This window comes from Triturus cristatus, chromosome 3_1 (genome assembly GCF_964204655.1).
Source record: "Triturus cristatus chromosome 3_1, aTriCri1.1, whole genome shotgun sequence".
Taxonomy (NCBI): domain Eukaryota; kingdom Metazoa; phylum Chordata; class Amphibia; order Caudata; family Salamandridae; genus Triturus; species Triturus cristatus.
The window spans coordinates 235,589,883-235,611,075 of NC_140583.1; the positions used below are offsets into that span (position 1 = coordinate 235,589,883).

At 41.0% G+C, this 21,193-nt stretch overlaps 1 protein-coding gene across 1 annotated transcript in view; it reads left to right on the top strand.

Annotated features, from left to right (window-relative positions):
* ALDH1A2 (aldehyde dehydrogenase 1 family member A2) overlaps positions 1-21,193 on the top strand; it is a 258,338-nt gene that overhangs the window by 167,454 nt on the left and 69,691 nt on the right. The window contains exon 5 of the mRNA XM_085643757.1: positions 16,165-16,226. Within this exon, the coding sequence (XP_085499883.1) occupies positions 16,165-16,226 (62 nt within the window). The remainder of the gene's footprint in view (positions 1-16,164; positions 16,227-21,193) is intronic.

Here is a 21,193-nt window from a genome sequence, read left to right on the forward strand (position 1 = left end):
TGGCAAAATAGAGATCAGAAATGAGCAGCAAAGGCTAAATGAAGGCTAGCAATGAGCAGAAAGAAGCAAAATAGAGATCAGAAACAAGCAGAATGAGGCAGGATCAGAGGTCAGAAACAAGCAGAGATAGGCAAAATCGAGGTCAGACACAAGCAGAAAGAGGCAAATTAAAGGTCATCAACGAGCAGAAAGAGGCAAGATAAAGGTCAGAAACGAGCAGTAAGAGGCAAAATACAGGTCAGAAACTAGCAGAAAGGGGAACAAAAAAGCCAGCAAAGAGTAGAAAGAGGCAAAATAGAGGGCAGAAACAAGCAGAAAGAAGCACAAAAAAGATCAGAAATTAACAGAAAGAGGTGAAATAGGTCAGAAACAAACAGAAAGAAGCAATATAGTGATTAGCAACGAGCAGAAAGAGGCAAAACAGAGGTCAGAAACGAGCTGAATGAGGCACAATAGAGGTCAGAAACGAGGAGAAAGAGGCAAAATAAAGATCAGCATCAAGCAGAATGAGGCAAACTAGAGGCCAGCATTGAGAAGAAAGAGGCAAAATTGAGATCAGCAATGAGCAGAAAGAAGCAAACTAGAAGTCAGCAACGAGTAGAAAGAGGCAAAATAGAGATCGGAAATGAGCAGAAAGAGGCAAAATAAATGCCAACAACGAGCAGAAAGAGGCGAAATGAGATCAGAAACGAGCAGAAAGAGGCCAAATAGTGGTTAAAAACAAGCAGAAAGAGGCAAAATAAAGATCATCAACAAGCAGAACGAGACAAACTAGAGGCTAGCAACGAGCAGAAAGAGGCATAATTGAGATCAGCAACAGGCAGAAGGAGGCAAACTAGAGGTCAGCAATGAGCAGAGAGAGGTAATTTTGAGATCAGCAACAAGCAGAAAAAGGGGAATAATAGAGGCAAAATAGAGATCAGAAATGAGCAGAAAGAGGCAAAATAAATGCCAGCAATGAGCAGAAAGAGGCAAAACAGGGATCAAATACAAGCAGAAAAAGGGGAATAATAGAGGCCAGCAATAAACAGAGAGAGGCAAAATGGAGATTAGAGATGAGCAGAAAGTAGCCAAATACTGGTTAGAAAGAAACAGAAAGATGCAAAATCAAGGCCAGCAACGAGCAGAAAAAGGCAAAACAAAGATCAGAAACAAGTAAAATGATGCAAAATAGAGGTCAGAAGCTAACAGAAAGAGGCAAAATAGAGGTCAGCAAAGGGCAGAAAGATGCAAAATAGAGGTTAGAAGCAAAACAAAGATCAGAAACAAGTAAAATGATGCAAAATAGAGGTCAGAAGCTAACAGAAAGAGGCAAAATAGAGGTCAGCAAAGGGCAGAAAGATGCAAAATAGAGGCTAGAAGCAAGCAGAGAGGCAAAATAAAGGTCAGAAACAAGCAAAAAGAGGCAAAATACAGGTATAATACAAGCATAAAGAGGCAAAATAAAGGTCACAAACTAGCAGAATATGTAAAATAAAGTCCAGCAACAAGCAGATGAGGCTAAATAAAGGTCAGAAAGAAGCAGAAAGATGCAAAATAAAGGTCAGGAACGAGCAGAACTAGGCAAAATAAAGGTCAGAAGTGAGAGGAAAAAGGCAGAAAATAAGTAGAGCATGAGCAGAGCCAGCTCAGGCACTCATCCACCCACTCCTACAACAACTCAGACACTCTCACACCCACTTACAGAACCACTCATACTCTCTCCCACCCACTCACAGATCTATTCAGACTTACACCTCTACTCACAGACCCACTCAGAGACTTAGAGACTCATGCACCCACTCACAGACCCACTCATGCAGTCACTCACAGACTGACACACTCATGGAGGCATTTGCCAACCCGCTCAGACACTCTCACACCCACTCAAACACTCACACACCCACTCAATGATGCCATTTCAGATGTCATAAGTGATGTCACTGACCATGTCATGAGTTATGTAATATGTAAGGTCATAAGCAGTGCATTGCAGGGCTGTAAGTTATATTTAGCTGAGGTAACTATAATTGCTGAATTTCTATGGTTTTGTACGAGTGAAATCTGAGCCCAGCTATAACATCCCTGTAATTTTTGTTTTTGCAATTAATTTCTACGGATTTTTAATTCTATGTTCTAACTATTACGTCCCTGTAACCTTTGGGGTTTTTTGGGTGAATTTCAAAGGCTTTTTAAATTCTATTCCCCAACTATAACGTCCCTCTAACCTTTGTTTTTTTTTGTGATTTCTATGTTTGTTTTAATTCTACTTCCTAACTATAAAATCCCTGTAACCTTTGACTTTTGTAGTGAATATATATATATATATATATGTGTGTGTGAGTATATATATATATATATATATGTGTGTGTGTGTCCATATATATATTTGTGTATCAAATACGCCGCACTCAGAGAATCCTTTAAATTCTTTTAATGGTGAACACCACTACTCCACCAACGCGTTTCGACCTCACAGGGTCTTTCTCACGTGAGAATTTAAAGGATTCTCTGAGTGCGGCCTATTTGATATACAAAAGAGAAGTGTGGGCTCTAAGGTTCAGCCTGACGCCAGCACCCGCAGTTGAGCGAGCCAGGTCTGAACCTAATTCCAGCAAAAAAAAACAACAAAAAAAAATATATATATATATATATATATTCAAAGCAAGGAACGTGGCACTCTGGAATTGGTTTTAAGGCAAAATGTTTCATTCATCTAAATGGAAGCGCTTGATTTTGGAATAAAAGCATGTGGCAACTCTGAGCATGTGTCGGCCCCGTTTGCTCTTCGGATTAATTGGGGATTGGAGTGTATGTTTAATACGGTATAGCAAGCACCGCTAACCGGCACGCCCTCCCGGTTTGGAGCTCCGCGCAGACTTGCTAAAAACTTTTGGTGTTGTATTAAACTACAGCGCGGCGCCCCCCCGTATGGCAAGGACACTCACCTGAGTTGAAATACCTGACGGGGAGAGAGGACGCAGTCGTGTGCTGCGTTAGGAGTTTGCCAGATGGGATTTTTCGAAACCATTGTTAATGCCGGGACTAAGTGCAAGCCCTTGCCAGCAGGACTGGGAAGCCATTTGGCGTTTCGAGTGAAGAGTCACTGCATTTTTTCACTCGCTATGGTATGCATCAAAACCCGACATGAACCAGATGGAAGCAGCGCTATGGGGAGGCTGGCTCAACGCACTACACCAATCAGAGCGGACTATCTTTTACTTTAACCAGCCCCCAAGTGTTACTACATTCACTGGAAGAAACGTGGCACTGAGGAAAGCCGACAGGCTGAAACGCGTCTGCCTTGCGTTTCATTCATCTAAATGGAAGCGCTTGATTTTGGAATAAAAGCATGTGGCAACTCTGAGCATGTGTCGGCCCCGTTTGCTCTTCGGATTAATTGGGGATTGGAGTGTATGTTTAATGCGGTATAGCAAGCACCGCTAACCGGCACGCCCTCCCGGTTTGGAGCTCCGCGCAGACTTGCTAAAAACTTTTGGTGTTGTATTAAACTACAGCGCGGCGCCCCCCCGTATGGCAAGGACACTCACCTGAGTTGAAATACCTGACGGGGAGAGAGGACGCAGTCGTGTGCTGCGTTAGGAGTTTGCCAGATGGGATTTTTCGAAACCATTGTTAATGCCGGGACTAAGTGCAAGCCCTTGCCAGCAGGACTGGGAAGCCATTTGGCGTTTCGAGTGAAGAGTCACTGCATTTTTTCACTCGCTATGGTATGCATCAAAACCCGACATGAACCAGATGGAAGCAGCGCTATGGGGAGGCTGGCTCAACGCACTACACCAATCAGAGCGGACTATCTTTTACTTTAACCAGCCCCCAAGTGTTACTACATTCACTGGAAGAAACGTGGCACTGAGGAAAGCCGACAGGCTGAAACGCGTCTGCCTTGCGTTTCATTCATCTAAATGGAAGCGCTTGATTTTGGAATAAAAGCATGTGGCAACTCTGAGCATGTGTCGGCCCCGTTTGCTCTTCGGATTAATTGGGGATTGGAGTGTATATATATATATATATATATCACTGAGCAAAAGTGTCCATTTGACAGTGGGAGCTCCTTAAACAGCTGGTGCCCGCGTCGAAACCAGGACAGGGTCTCGTATTTAATATCTTGCTCAAAGAAATTCACGGCACACCTCTTGATGATGTTAGATTCGTTTATTCAGTTCGTGACTCCTACGCGTTTCGAACCGTAGTTCCTGATCACGGTAGAGTGTAATTCTAGTCCATTTTTAATTTCCACTTATATACATTGAAGAGTTCAATAGTGCATTGTGGGTTGTGTAGTTTATACACGCATGTGTTTTTTACTTTTTCCACATTTATTTAACAAACTTTATTGTTTTTTGCGCTATGCATTCTTTCACCTTCGTGGCGAGTTTGAGCATCATAAAACACAGCAATTCGGATGACCTTTCATCGCATTACCCCCATGTCCTGATGGGGCCTGATCGCTAAGTAGCGTTCATCCCATATGGGTACTTTATCCAATACGTTTTGTGCAGTTGTACCTACCCCATGTACAACTGCACAAAACGTATTGGATGCGATGAAAGGTCATCCGAATTGCTGTGTTTTATGATGCTCAAACTCGCCACGAAGGTGAAAGAATGCATAGCGCAAAAAACAATAAAGTTTGTTAAATAAATGTGGAAAAAGTAAAAAACACATGCGTGTATAAACTACACAACCCACAATGCACTATTGAACTCTTCAATGTATATAAGTGGAAATTAAAAAAGGACTAGAATTACACTCTACCGTGATCAGGAACTACGGTTCGAAACGCGTAGGAGTCACGAACTGAATAAACAAATCTAACATCATCAAGAGGTGTGCCGTGAATTTCTTTGAGCAAGATATATATATATATATATTCAAAGCAAGGAACGTGGCACTCTGGAACTGGTTTTAAGGCAAAATGTATTCTTTTGCAACCTTCACAAACCAACGCGTTTCAGCCCTTGGCTTTTCTCACGGTTAGTGAGTCCTTTGTCTATGTCACCCATTTATACCCACTGCTGCCATAATGGTGCAATGTGGGATTCGTAGTGTGGTGATCAACAATGTACAAAAAATTGTAAAAATTATAAATCATGGTCAAACGTAAATAAAATTCTGTTAGGCTTTACATTACATTGTCATGTTGGTATTATGAATGTCACCAAATTAAGTTCAATGTTACATGTTTGAAAATTAATAAATTTGTATTGTACATGTGAATAAGATTTAATTTGTGATATTTGGACATTTTGCAGTGACTATTGGTATAGTACCAATTTGGAGATCACTTTCTTTTGCGTTCTCATTCAATTTGTATATATTGTCAGCGCGCCGAGTGAATGGGTCACATTGAATAAAACATATATAAACATATATATATATATATATCTATGGATATAGATATAGATAGATAGATAGATAGATAGATAGATAGATAGATAGATAGATAGATAGATAGATAGATATATCCAAGAAAGAAGTGACTCAACCAGATAGATTCACCAAATAACAAAAATATATTTCCACTACAACGTTTCAGCCTTCCTCAGGTAGTACAAGATGGTTTGATCAGTGGCTGCACAGATGACACAGCTGAATTTTCAAAAAGCATCATGAGTGAAGATTCCATTTGGAATGTGGATCAATGCAGTCCTGAGAGCTCTTGAGATATGCAGTAATCAGGTTGTGTTGTCAATAATGTTCAGTCCATCTGGATACAGTGATTTTAAACGTGATTTAAATTGTTTGACTTTACTGCATATCTCAAGAGCTCTCAGGCCTGCATTGATTCCACATTCCAAATGGAATCTTCACTCATGATGCTTTTTGAAAATTCAACTGTGTCATCTGTGCAGCCACGGAGCAAACCATCTTGTACTACCTGAGGAAGGCAGAAGCTGAAACGTTGTAGTGGATATATATTTTTGTTCTTTGGTGAATCTATTAACTTCTTTCTTAGATATTTTATTTCTTTGTGACTCATTGGATCCTGTGGGATCCAGATTTTTGCCCTGGCTGGCTGTTGTTTTCTTTTGATCCTTCATCTTCACCTTCTATATATATATATATATATATATATATATATATATATATATATATATATATATATATATATATATATCTATAGATATAGATATAAATATAGATAGATATAGATGGATATAGATATATAGATAGATATATATATGCCACTCTTTCCTCCCACAGTCAAAGTATGAAAACGGCACTCTAGGGAAGTGAAGAGGTATATTTGGCAATCAGTGTGGAGACAAACTGCTCTTCAACGTGTTTCAGCGAACCTCGCCTTAATCATGAGGTCACCCGTCATTGTCGGTGCAGTGATCAAGGCGATGTTCACCGAATCATGTCAACAAGCAGTTTGTCACTGTACGGACTGCCAAATAAATATAACAATACTTCACTGTCCTGGAGTGAGCAAGGCATGGTATATGCCGAAACGCGTTGGGTTGTTCAGCATCTGAGAAAAGTAAACTTCATGAGCTAAATTGGATCAAGACTTTTCCTTTGGAGGCAAGTGTGTGTCCTGTGTGCTACTATCAGAAGTGATCCGTAAAGTAACAAGGTTCCTCATCCCCGACGGGCACCGGTGCTGGTTCTGGGTCCTGGCTCTTTTGAGGACTTTATGGTGGCTGGTAATATATATAGCAGTGCTCTTCTTCTCTATACATATTGTAATATATATGTATGTATATATATATATTTCAGGAGGTACCTGTTTGGTACTCAGGAAAGCAGGAGTTAGAGACAGGATATAGATATATATGTATGTGTATATTTATATTTATAAGGTACCTGACTCAGTAGTGCTTTTCTCTATATATGTTTACTGACAGCAAAATACAAATGAATATATCTTTTTTACAGATTTTTATTTCATAACGTGTAATGCTTCTATTGCCCTATGCTACTGCACTTCACTACTTCACTGCTATATTTTCATTTAATAAATACTTACAAATCTATGGATACATTTGAATACAGATATTTCAGTTGCATGCTGCAGTAGGCTTGGAGACGGGCACAAACGTTTTTCAACTTAAGCCTGTTCCAAAGCTGAGTAATGAGTTAATATCACCAACAAAAGATAGCCAACAGAGACAGCAAAGTGATACAGTGCCCTCTTTATTTGTTCATATGTCTAATTCAGCTCATTTGAAAAGCTCTCTGCATGAAGCTTCTGCGTCATCCAGCAAAGGTTGCAAACTGGATACGTGATTTGAACCCATTCATGCCCAGTGAAGAGAGCCATGGCACATAATGAGGACCTAAAAGAGCAGATTAGCAACTCGAGCACAAAGTTGTTATTGCTCACAGGCAAACAATTCTTTTGCCATTTATGTACTCCTTTCCTATTAGCAACAAAGACAATTTTGATGCAAATTGTTTACGTCTTCAGTGTTTTTTCAGTCATTTGCGATGGTTCTAGAAGGCTACTGTCTACACATAGTGGGGAGATTTACTATTCTAACTTCAGTCCTGCCATCAGTGGGGAAGGTGCATATATTTTGGGGTGTCAATTTATTATTCTAACTCCAGCCTATCTAACATGCTTATATTTGCGTGGGAAGGAGGGAAGATTTACTTATATGCTTCTAGTTTGGTTTTTTTAAACCAGATTTTATTGGCATTTAAAATTTTAACACTGTACATACAGTCCAATCTAAGTGGTACTTACAAATATCTTAGCGTATTGCTGGCTCATTATGTTCAAACTCCCAACTGGTGCCCCGTTCCCTCATACTTATATGCTTCTAGTGCTACTAACATAAGGGAAAAGTTTATGTATTGGGGGTGGAGATTTACTATAGTTACTGTTATAGCTCCAGTCAGACTAAGATTGAGGAAAGTAGCTCTCTGGGATGGGGGACTGGGATCTATTATTTCAACTCGCTATCCTACTAACATTGGGGAAAGTGCATATATTTTCATGCGTCAGCTGTTCTATTCTAACTCTAGTTCAACAAACATTGTGGTAAGTGCCTATGTTTGGGGAGGGGAGTCAGATTTACTATTCTAATTCGAGCCCGAGTATAATTTTGAAAATTCATATATTTGGTGAAGGGGTGGCAAATTAAATATTCATAACTCCAGTCCTAAATCTGAGGCAGTGCATATTTTCGGGGGTGAGGGAGTGAAATCTACTATTCTAATTACCGTACTGCTTTAATTAGGTAAATTGTTCCTATAGGGGTAAAAGAGTTTTAGATTTACAATTTTTATTCTAGTCCTACAAGCACTGGGGAATGTGCATATTAGAGGCCGTCAGATTTGGGGAAGTGCATATATTTTGGAGTCAGATGTACTACTCTTCCTCTACCCCCACAAACATTGGGGAAAGTGCATATATCAGGCGGGTGGAGGAGTTTGGGGCTTGGTAGATGTGGCGGTTGGTTTCGCACTGGATTTACTATTCAAATACACTATTAAAATAGATTTGCTATTATAAATACAGTGCCACAAATACTCTGAAAAGAGCATATATTTAGGGGGAGGGAACACATTTTGTTTTATTACTCCTGGCTTCTATCATTGGGGAAAACATAGATATTGGAATTCTGATTTACTATCCTAACTCAAATTAAGAACATTTGTAAAAATACATATCAATAATATGTATTATACACATTTAATTGAACAACATATCAAAAAACACAAAATGTATATTAATATGCTATAAACTTTAAAATGATCGAAATACATTATTGATATTAAATTTAAATTAAAATAGTTAATTATTGTCCCTAACAATAACAAACTAAACACCCAAACCCCACAAAAAATATACAACCAATTTTCCTATTTCTACAGGTTATAAAACAGAATTAAAAATAAATATACATTCTAAAGATCACTACCCACACAATAAATAAATCACTACCCACACAATCCCCCAATAAACTCCACAACCTAAAAATAACATATATAAAAAATTACTAACAATAATTTGATGCATGTAAAATAATTTGTTTTTAAAAAATTCATAACGCAGTTGAATGCATATTACATGTACAATATTGTTTATATTAACACTACCTACCCAAACCCCCACTAATTTAACATGTATTTATATATAAGCTTTACAAAAAGAATACCAAATCATAAGATATATAAAAATGTTATTAGAAAATATTTGGGTAAACTATATAATAATCTGTGATGTTTTTTTTTTAAATGACACACATAACCTCAATACATATACCTATGTATGGCAATTATGATATTCTGACCATGATATTATGGTCAAATGATATTTTGGAGTCAATATCCACATGTCATATACCACTGACCAGTGCGCAATGTCATATCCCCCGCAACCAACTGGTGCAAAAAATTATTTGGCCACTGTTACTGAGTACAGACAATGTTTTTGTACTGGTTGGTGCAAATAAGAGTGTAGCACTAATCACTCAGTGCAAATATTAGTGAACAATTGGACTGTACTCATGCAAACTGTATGCAGTCTCTCCCCTGCCCTGAAACTCAATGGGAGGGAGTGTGACAGAGGTATTCACACTTCTGAGCACACATCACATTAAAGGTGCTTTTGGCTGACAAGTAACACAAGATAAATGGGACACTTTTGTGAAAAATCCCAAAACAGCATTACCATGCATTCATAATGTGTTTAAGTGAATATAAATGTCTATATTCATATAACGCTTCTGGGGCTGTGTTACGTAAAGTGCCCTGAGGGCACAACAGGCATATGTGCAGGCTTTCTGCGACCCCCCCCAGGGCCTTTGATATTACACAAGAGGTCGCATAAGTTTGTGTGCTCCCTTCTGAAATACAGAATGTGACGTGGCACTTACAGCAGAGGCGCGATTCAATGTGGGGCTGCCACGTTTGCCTGGGGACATGTTCCTAAGCTATTGAATAAAAAAACTCTTTGCCTCTGCACCCGCGCTGTATAATGAATGCAGACAGAGAGGCAAAGAGACCATCAAAAGCTACATTGACTGTGTGCCACAAAGAGGTGGTGCACAATCGACCCCCTCCCCCGGGGTGCCACCAGAACTATTATATTACAAAATGCACACCACAAAGATTACTCTTGAGATGACTCAACCGAATAGGACTAAACAATGGTCTTCTATCTACCCAAAGAAATCCTTTGAAATCCAATAATCATCACACAGGGCCAACACAAAACCCACTCCTTGGTCCACTGCCTATAATACCAAATTAGTGCTTTAATGTTCACAGCACATTAGACATGATAAGTTATGACCCCATCTTTTGTCAGAGAAAACTGCAAACCATACAGTGTACAAGGCCAACCAGAACTACACAGGGTGCAATGCCGAATGCTTTGCTAAAATCTTCCATTTATTGACTGATATAGTGAGGCCCTTAAAGAGGTGCCAATTTTGATGATATGGTGTAAACTTTCCTATTCGTTGGACTGTGGATATATATATCTTGTCTCTGCAGCATCAAACAAAGCCTTACCACTTACATGCAATTTAAACAGTATGGGAAGAATGCTTTTTTTCTTGTTATGAAAATATTACGTTTTTCAATTCACAACATTAATTTTTATATCACAACCGCTCTTTCCAGTACAGCTGATATATCAAGAGGAGGCATTTGATGAATTCAAAACATATTGCAGTATAGCTTGTTCATTCTAGTGGCCCTAATGATGTCTCTATAAAAACAAAGATGCAATCTCCTGAGACCATTGTGGATTTGCTGCCTATCACTAGGATTAATCTGGGTTTTCCTGTTCACGCGTTCGGTCTAAGGATTACGTGTTCCCCCACCTGTGATCTGGCAATCAGTTGTTTCAGGCCTAGGTCGCTGTCCAGCCTAGTCACATATTCCTGACATGAGGTTGAGGGAGAGGTCACATTGTGTAAACTCAACAACGGAGATGCAAGTTTGTTTTTATATTTACATGTATCATGGTGTACATCAATATTGTATTGTCCATTATTATCAAAACCTATTGCATATGTCAATGCTTGTTCTTGACTGTGACAGTCTTTGAATCAACTCATATCCCCTACTGAGTCCATCACCACTCTGATACCTGCATTTCAAATATATTGTCATGCTCCTATTCTTGCCCATCCTGCAAAAGTGTTTGGCAGTCCAATGGCTACATGGTAAGGGTTAATGGGAAGATCTGGTGTGGATTCAGGTCAACGTGTGCCATTCTGTGCAGTGGTAGTAAACAACCAACTTGGAGCAAGGCACGCCTTTCACAGACCCAGGTCTGCATGTGACCACTACCACAGATACCTCTCTTACGGACTGGGCGTGCATCTCACATAGTACACAATCCAGAGGCCGTGTCAATATCAGGCACCTAGCCAATCAGCTAACCCTTAAAGCCTTTCTGCAACTCTATTGCAGCAGGGAAATTCAGATTAGAACCGACAAAGTGTTATCCATGTATTACCTCCAGAAATAGGGTGTGCGGCTATGGGATGAGTCCTAAGACTGCCGGTGGCAATTACCCCCCTGCCGAATAAGACCGCGCACATCTCGGCATTCACAGGCTCGGGAGCGGAGTCCGCGGCAGCTCCAACATTGCGACAGGACGGACGCTGACTGTTGCTGGCTACCCAGACAGAAACCACAGGAGAGAGGAAGGAAAAGGGTGGGACTGCCCCCCAGCAGCGCCCGGCCCACTCGTCTGTAATGGAGCTTCTACGAGGCTCCACCAGGAGAATCGATGCTTTGTGCTTGTTTGCGTTCACCTGAGGGTAACGTAGGAGGCAATGCAAAGGAAACTGCAAAGGGTGCTGCCCAATCTCAAGCTCCTGAGTCTATTGCAGATGGCAGGGGGCTATGCTGGACAAAGTAGAAATGGGACAAGCCGTGGTGGTGGAGGAGAGGGATAGTCACTCCCTAAACACAGCTAAATCCCATCAGAGGTCTAGGAAAAGTCAATATTCATTGGCACGCTCCACTGGATTGGGGAATGAGGCTAATGATTATGATCTCAAGTCTAATGACTGCTTTTTCTCTCTGTCTGATGACACATGGTCAACAGATGGATTAGGGTCACTCACGGAATCTAGAGAAAACGAAAGCATACCTGACACAAGTGGTGTTGATTCAGCTGAAACAGCACATAAAGTGGCGAGGAAGCTGGGACAATAAAACACGAGTGGGGGAAAAAATCTTACGTGGGATTATTTACCAACGGAGTAGTTGATTGGCACTTCGATCACTGCTCCTCAAGATGCTCATCTACAAGTACAAGGGACAGTCAGAAAAGTTGCTAAGTCATGCAATGCCATAGGTGAACACCTGACAGATCTCGAAACTAGAGCGGCTGCTCTCGCGATTGATATGGCTGGCACTCGAGGACAGACAGAGATTCATAAATCCCAACTGGTAGATATCTAGTGGAAACTTGAGGACCATGAAAATTGTTAAAGACGTAATAACTTACAGGTTTTTGGTGTTCCGGAAGGCAAGGAGGGATCAGACGCCTCTACATATATAGTAGATATGCTGAGTAAAGCCTTTCCTGACCTAGAAGGTTGGAACTGTCCCAGGAGGTGCAGCGGACACACCGGGTGCTTTTTATTCTAAAGCAGGCAGTTATTTGGACATGAAGCCTTGAGCTATTCTAGTATACTTTGGAAACTTCCTTTTGAGGCAATCTATTTTTGAGAAAGCCAGACCCGAAGCCAAGCAAATCGTAGGAGACATTTCATTTGTCGTCAGGCCTAACTTTTGTCACGTAACTGTTGAGAGATGATGGCAATTGTGCTAGTTGATCAAACCAGTTCAAGAAAAGGGGGATCAGGCTTTTTCAACAAATCCATCCCGAGAAGAAGCAAGGAAGCCCTCTTGGAAGGTCCGAATACAGAAGAGGCGTATAGACAGTAGAATGTTAAATTTTTCTTTTTTATTTAAATGGGTAAGATATCTATATGTTCAGTAAACGTGGGTGGCTTAAATGACAAGGCTAAGCGGCTGAGAGTCGGTGAGATATTAAGATCCCTGGGTCCTGACATGACATGTCAACAGAAGACCCATATTTCATGGGGTAAGAGGGAAACCCTGATGATTAGTTGGTATACTCTAATGGCATGCTCAACTCAGACCTCTACCATCACGGGTGTTGCTATTCACACTAGAAATAATTTTTGACCAGCAAAATGAGTTTTGGAGGACAAACAGGGTAGATGGGCCGTGGTGAGCCATGGTTGCACTACCCATAGGGCTGACGGTATGCACTATCTACGGTGAGAACCAGGGCGACCCCAAGGACCCGATTAGGATGGCGGGTGGACTGAGGTATGACTGCCACCCTATCGGGAATTGGGAACGCCCGACAGGCTGTCGGCGGTCCCGACATAGGCATAATGATGCAACCGCCGCCAAGGCGGTCGCAATGCCTATAGTTTGCATAGCAGGAGGTGCTGCTGGCTGCAGCACCCGCCGCAATGCAAAATAGGGACAAAGCACATATCCCTGCACTATGTGACAGGCACCATGCGGTGCCTGCCACATGGTGCAGGCACATGTAGGGGGGCACCCAGTGCCCATATCGGAGGGCCAATGGGAAAGGGGGGCCTGCTAGCGGTCCCCAAAGTCCCTTTCCGCCTGCCTTTTGATGGCGGGTTCACCAAATCTGTTTTAAGTGTTTATATATAATATAATTGAATGAACTGATTGCGTAATCTTACATTTATTTGGTATCGGTGTGCTATATGCAAATTAAACTCCAGCTTTTAGAAGTTTTATGCTTAGGTCAACCGCGCTGCCTGTTGTTTTAATCCCGTTTTAATCCTACCCTGCTGTATCATGATATATGTATAAAGAAGCTGTTTAGTTAATTTTTTTCTATATGTAAATTAAGGCATTGACTATCCACTTCATATTTATTCACTAAATGTGCAATATGTATATACGCTGTCCTCTGGGAAATGTAAAAAAAAAAAACAGAAATAGGGTGTCACACACTTCCCTCAGCTCTATCACCTAGCACAGAGCATTTGGCACTGGGTACTCCACTACAACAGTCACCTTCTAGCAGAGTCTCTACTGGGGGTGGCCAACAATTTAGCAGACCTGCTCTGCAGGACACATCAACAAGTCCACAAGTGGAACTCCACCCCCAGGTCCTTCACACATACTTCCAATGCTAGGGCACCCCTCACATAGACCTACTCCCCAGCCAAAGCTTTACCACAAGACACCCACAGTCCATGAATGAACTCATCAGGAATATTTGATTTGTCTTTTCAACCTCCCCCACTGGTTCCCTTTGTGGTCAGGAAGCTCAGGCAAACATCTCTAACTCTCCTCTCAGTGGCTTCATCATGGGCGTGACAGCACTCGTTCCCCACTCCACTGGAGCTATCTATCAGCCCCCATGAGAGGCTTATCCTCAGACCAAACATTGTTACACAGAGGCAAGGCCATGTCAGCCACCAACATCCAGCGCAGCTCATGCTTGTGATTTGGCACCTGAGGTCCCACAAGTCTGGTACCTCCGACACCTGCAAGAATGTATGTCAATGTTGAAAGAAGCCTTCCGGCCCACAACAAACACCTGTACGCTGCAAAAATGGAAGAGGTTTGCCCATTACTGTATTCCTAACAAATCCAATTCTTTAAACCATACAATGCAGGTGATTGTGTCCTACTTTTTGCACATGCAGAAGGCTGTGCTTGCCTTCACATCCATTGCCTCAATTTAACAGTAGTTGCCGCTTACATGCTGAACAGACATATCATATCTTTGTTATACCACAGGTTAAAGAATTTATCGAGGGACTCAAAAGGGTCACATCCCCAGAGTACCTTCAGCTCCAATGTAGTACCTCAATATAGTCTTTACCAGACTTATGGGGCCACCATTTCAGCCTATGCACTCATGCCACCGGCAGTTCCTTTCCTGCAGCCTGACCTTCCTTGTGACTATCACCTTGTTTAGGCACATCAGGGACATTCAAGCACTGACCATTCAACAACCTTTCATCCAGTCCACAGGGACGGGGTCATTATTAATACCAAAAAGTTCCTCCCTAAGGTAGCGTCACCATTTCATCTTAAGCAAACCACATAACTACCTGTCTTTTTCCTACTGTCTCATTATGCGGCAGAGAGCACTGCCCACCATAGATATTAATGGGTCTCTCATGTACTACATAGATAGGGCCAAGTCATTCCACATGTCACACCAGCTATTTGTCTCCTTTGCTACATCCGAACAAATGACAGCCTATCTCCAAGGTTGGCACAGCCAAGTGGACTGTGAAATACATACAGACCTATTACCTCAAAACAAAGAGAGACCGGTCCCCATAGGTCTCCTAGGGTGCACGCTACTTGCAAGATGAGGGCTACTATTTCTGTCTCAGCAAAAGTCCCCAAAGCTGAAATTTGCAAAGGCACCACCTGGTCAACCCACAACACTTTTACTAAACATTATTGTGTGGACATCTCGGCCCATCAGCAAGCTTTAATTGGCGAGGCTGTTTTAAGGACACTATTCCACACATCAACATAATATGCCAGTCACAGTGGTTTGGTGGTTTTGGTGGGTACTGCTATACAATCTATACTAAGAATGCGTGTCTTATAGCCCCATATGCTACAGATTGAAAATGCTACTTACGCTATAAGCATCTGTCGTAGCTTGTAGTGCTGTAGATTCACATGCACCAGCCCTCCTCCCCGGATATGTGTGCCTCTTCAGATCATTTAATATTTTTCATTTTTCATTTAAGCTCCATACATCTCCTCCTCTGTGCGTAAAGTAAAACAAACCAACATAGAACCAATGCCCTTGCACAATAAACATGAAGGAGAGGAGTCACAGCACATAATGTGACTCTAGTCTTCAAATATAAAAACTTACAAATGTCTGCGCCCAACACTAGATGGCAGGAGTAAGCCAAACATGTGAATCTACAGCTACGAACAGAAGTTTACAGGGTAAGTGGTGCCAATTGTGTGCACCCCCTAAAACTCTCTTCTAGAAACACCAGTGATACTCCACACCTGCACAAACACACTCATACGCCTCTTTCAAAGCAGCTTGTTCATAGGATGTGCACCCAAAACCTTTGTTTCATCCTATGCCATTGCAAACCAGGGAACGGAGGGCCCGCTCTCTTGTTGTCTTGCCAAATCAAACTGCCCTATAACCGTGCTCATCTGTTTCAGATGGAGATTACTTTACCTTCACGAGGCACGAACCGATTGGAGTGTGCGGACAGATCATCCCAGTGAGTAGTAACCCGCTAGTATCTTCTGTTTATTTTCCTTTGACTCTGCTCTTTCTAGTGGCGCACACAACGTGGGTCTTGCAGCTGCGCGCTTTCCGTCATAAATCACCAGAAAAAGGCAGGCTCGTATTGTTGACATATCTTCAACAGCTTCTCCGGCAGTGCTTATTTGAACAGGTTACTGGGGGGCTTTAAGTCTGTTATTAGGAGGGGAGTTCTCAAGGCATGGAATTCCCTAGATTTAGGGGGAAAAGTGAAAATGAAAACAAACCTAAGTGCTAATTCACTCCCAGTGTTTACGGCTGTCAGCGTCTCATTGGAGCGGGAATGACGGGTGCTAAGAGGCTCGCTTTCCTACGGCGGCCTAATAGAGTCAGATCTGAAAAGCGATAACAGCAGTAACTGTAAAAATGGCGTCATGTTTTTTGTATTAATTTCAGTCAACAGGTGCTTGCGTTCGAAGTTCGTTCCCAGGCAGAGCCCATGGCTGTAGGGATTATCGTGTCAGCTGTTGCTGCGTTCCACTGCGTCTTCTCGCACTCTAGAAGGTTCTCCCAGGGCTGGCGTTGGTGTAGCCAATGGCCAGTTAACAGGGTGTTGTTGTTGCATGTGGTGCAACATCAGCATGTCGCAGACGTTGATAAGAGTCGCTGGTACAATCTGGAATTACAAAACTGTGGGGAAACTGAAAACTCTGGTTTTCATTCTTCAGGATCCAGTTAGCATCATGTTGAGTTTTGGACACAGAGCACAATGCTATGATGAAAACTCCTGCTGAATCTAGTTGCACATTGGAACTGGTTATATGTGTTTAATAATTTGAATTGGTTTCAGCAGATACTTTAGGTCAAGTAGCATGCTTTTTTAAATGAATTTGTTAGACATCTAGGTGGGTGTGTAAAAAGTGGAACAACTGGATAGAAGCAATTAGAAACTGGTTACCTGCGCTCTTGGTTGGGAACCAATTGTGTGTCTACATACTGCTGACACTAGTTCTTTCAGCAATGGATCACTTAGAGGATTTAGTCATAGATAGTGCCCCAAAATACTAATCTATTGGCATTGGCGATTTTAATTAGCCAATGAAATAACAAAATACACAAAATATTAACATGATGCTGGCTAATTTAGAAGCCCAAGATATTGTTCAGCAGGTAAAATGTCTACCCAGACAAAAGGTTTCACCTTAGAATTAGTCTTCATGTTAAAAACGTCCCTTCGTGTGCATAAGCAAATACCGCAAAAAGAACTGCCGGTAAGAGTTACTCACATAACCACTAAGGTTGAGAAATTCTTCTGGCAGTCTTTGATGGCCAAATTCCTCTTAAAAATGTAAACTAGGTAAAAATACGCACAATCCCTTTGGTTTACTGCCCGGCTACGTGAAGCAGGACAGAAAGTACATTAATTGAAAAGGAAATGCATGTCTTATCACTATCGAGATAAAGAAAGATTTTAGCAGCATCAATGCTATTACTTTTCATTGATAAGCGATACAAAAAATATATATTTTTGCACGATAGGGTTTGCTCCAAAAATAGTAATTTTTACTGCCCTCTATAATAACCGTACTGACCTGAATGACCTGACTTCTCCTAATAAGCAGTAATTCTTAAGTTTTAACATGTCCGTGCTGACATTTCTAAAAAAAAGCCTTCAGCTTAATTAAACTTGCCAGTGCTTTATAACTGAAACACCCATGTAAATGGGACCACGTCTCCCCACTTCCCAGATCCTAGATTCATTTGCTTCTTTATCTTACTTTCAAGCTATTGCTCTTTTTAGCAATTGTTTTTAATCTTACCCAAAGATCTCTTGCACTGGTGCACCTGATAGCTTTTTTAGGCCCCTGGTAAAAATATAACATAGTATTTCAGTGTCTCCGAAGGGTACTTGACAAAGAATTAAACTTTGCTATCATGACTCTACTATTAAACATGCTTAGAAAAACCAATAGGCCTGGTTTTAATGTGACAATATCGACTATGTGAATGACAATAATTGGGAATTAGGTGAAACCTCACATGTGACAAAAACCTTAAACACCATTACTCAAAGGTAGATTGTTAATTCAAAATGCAAATCTAGTAATTGCCTCTACTCTAGGATACAAAAAGAACTTGTATGCCTGCTCCAAGTCACCAAAAATGTGTCTTTGGATCTTATGACAGGAGTGAAAAGAAGAGATTACATTTTAGGAGCAGGGTACACCATCCACTAATTGCTGATACAATCTCTGACACTTTGTAAAGTAACATGCACTATTTGTAACGATCTGCAAGTTACTGCTTTTAGTTATTAGCACCATAAATACGCGTCACAACTTGACAGATACTCCTAAGAAGCTAACATGAAACTTCATGTGACCTTCCTTTTCACAGCCTCCAAAAATGGGCAGAGATGCTGTGCCTATCAAGCAACCGATTGTCAGATTGTCTCTTTTTTACATATTTTTAGTAAACTACTGAAAAACTTAAACTCAATGAAGGCTCAAATCTTTGCTCCCACATCTCTTGTAACTGGCTCCAGAGCACCATTGATGGCTGGTCTGTAATGTATGCTATATAAATATAAACGTTCCTTACTTAGCACTTGACAATGTGCTCCAGGTGATACCTCACTGCTGATTTGTGAAACAATTCTATTAGTCCTCTGGTTAAGCAATTCTATTGCCACCACCCACATTGAGCTCTCCGTTGCTTTATGACACAGTTTAGAAACTCTGCACTAACTGGGTTAGATTACTACACAATTGTCACATGAATTTACACTTATAAGGTATGGAAAGTAGTTGACTCCTCCCAAAATCCTTCAGGGTGTCTTAAAACGATGCTTATGGTTTCTACTGTTTTCCGAGGGAACAGCAGTGGTGCCTATCAAAGTGCCATCTGTACATAGCATGGCTTTCCTTTCAGTCCTTCTTCAGTGTTCCTGATGTAATGTAATGCTATGTAAGGTGGATTTGTAGAGTGCTTCTTGTCACCCCTCAGGGTATGCAGGCACTGATAATGTAATTGAAAAGCCAAACCCTAGCATTAACACTTACAGCTCCCTAGTAGTCACCACCATAACCTCAAAGATAATCTCTCACTGAAAAAAGCTTGTTTAAGGACTTTGGTTAGGATGGTAGAATTATGAGGTGCCATACTGAGAAAAGGAGTCCGGATACACAGACAGCGTTTATCGTTTCCTCAAGCATGATATATTGTCCATACATATAACGCTACAAATCCTCTGGTGTAAATAAATATTCTAAGTAGACAACTGAAGTCTACTTATGTTTTGGGGTGTAGGGAAATAAGTGAATCTTTGAACTGTTGTGTAAATATAGTAAACAGGGTTGTTTTCAGAGCAATCGATGAAGTCTGTTGCTGGTGCCACAAGATTGACCCCACTTGTAGGGACTCAATGTTGCATTTTAGATTTAATATAAATCTGCACTGATTGATTCTGTCCTTGATCTATGTGTCTCATTAGATTTGTGATGAAGGTGCTTTGCACTCACTATCCGGGTGATTTTGACTCCTTATCAGCATGATATGGGCTCAGTTCCAGGGTGGTATGGTCTCCATTCCGGGGTGATTTCGCCTCCGTCAGAATAATATGGAATCACTACGAGTGTGGCATGGGCTAAGTGCCAGGGAGATATGGTCTTAGAATAAGGGTGATATGGGCTCTTGTTATGATTTGAGTGAGCTGGCTGCACTGTATTAGATATTTACTATGTAAGTAGACCCCTTTGTTTGACAATACACCTGTCAATAATCTATTTTGAAGGCATTTGACCGGTGTTTATAGAATGGAATGCCTAAAAGCGTCTTAGTTGGTTTGTGTAGCAGTGGTCAGATTTGCTGGCAGTTCCTTTGCACATTTGTAATGTCAAGTTAAGATATGTCATGTTATGCTGTATGGTAGAATTTATTAAGTGATAAATATCACCACTGTTGTGGCTTCCTGGTGCTACAGATTAAAGGTTTTAAGACAACGTAGACACTACTAAGCAGGAGAGGGGCACAATTTAATTGTTCTATTCTGCTATCTTGTGTTATAATGTCCTCTGCATATCTAACCATATATAAAATAGGCAGTAGACTAGTCATCCAAACTGTGCCCTTACTGGACAAATTACAACACACACATCATTGACTTCCATAGAGTCAATAAAGGGCACATAAAGACATTGACTTCGTTTTGCACCAATCCCGACATATGAGTTACCTATTCCATTCCAGTCTCAAACAGATGCAAGCAGAGGCCTCGCTCAGGTTCCAAAGTTTATAAACAACTATGTGAAAAGGAATGGGTGTTGGATGATCGAGAGGCAGTTGTTTATTATTGTAAGATCGTCGAAGAGCTGAAGAGATGTCTATCCAAGTGGCAGCTGATATATTTCTGGCACTGACATATTTTGACAAGTGATGGAGTCTTGCAACTGAAATCAATTTTTTTTGTTCTTAACATGAAGTTCAGTACTTGAAAACTGCATATTTCTTCCTCGCCCCATAGTCATAAAAACTGCAAACGTCCAGTAGGTTGTACTGCCCTATACTGTCAACCATACTTCCAAGTACATCTTGCGTATGAGTGTCATGTTCCAAAACCTAAACATTTTTCTTAAATTGACACTATGTTTGTTAATAGCAGATTCAGCTATTAAAAACATGTGCTTTGACAAGAAGAGCCAGCTGTACAGTACCAGTCATGTTTTTTATTTTCCCAAGACAAGTGGTGGCCGGGTTCTTCTCTTGCCTCCATCTTGAATGGGTATGTGTGAGCAAATAGATGTGCCGTAGTGCTTCAAATGTGGCATTAGGAGAACTGTGTCCTACTTCTGGCTCCAAATGTCACCAGATTGTGTGAGTTTAAGCAAACTACGTATTTTCAGAAGGTGCCCCAAATTTCGCACTAAAAAAATGGCAAGTCCTAGAAACAAGGCAATTGACAATATGAAGCACTACGTAAAAAGC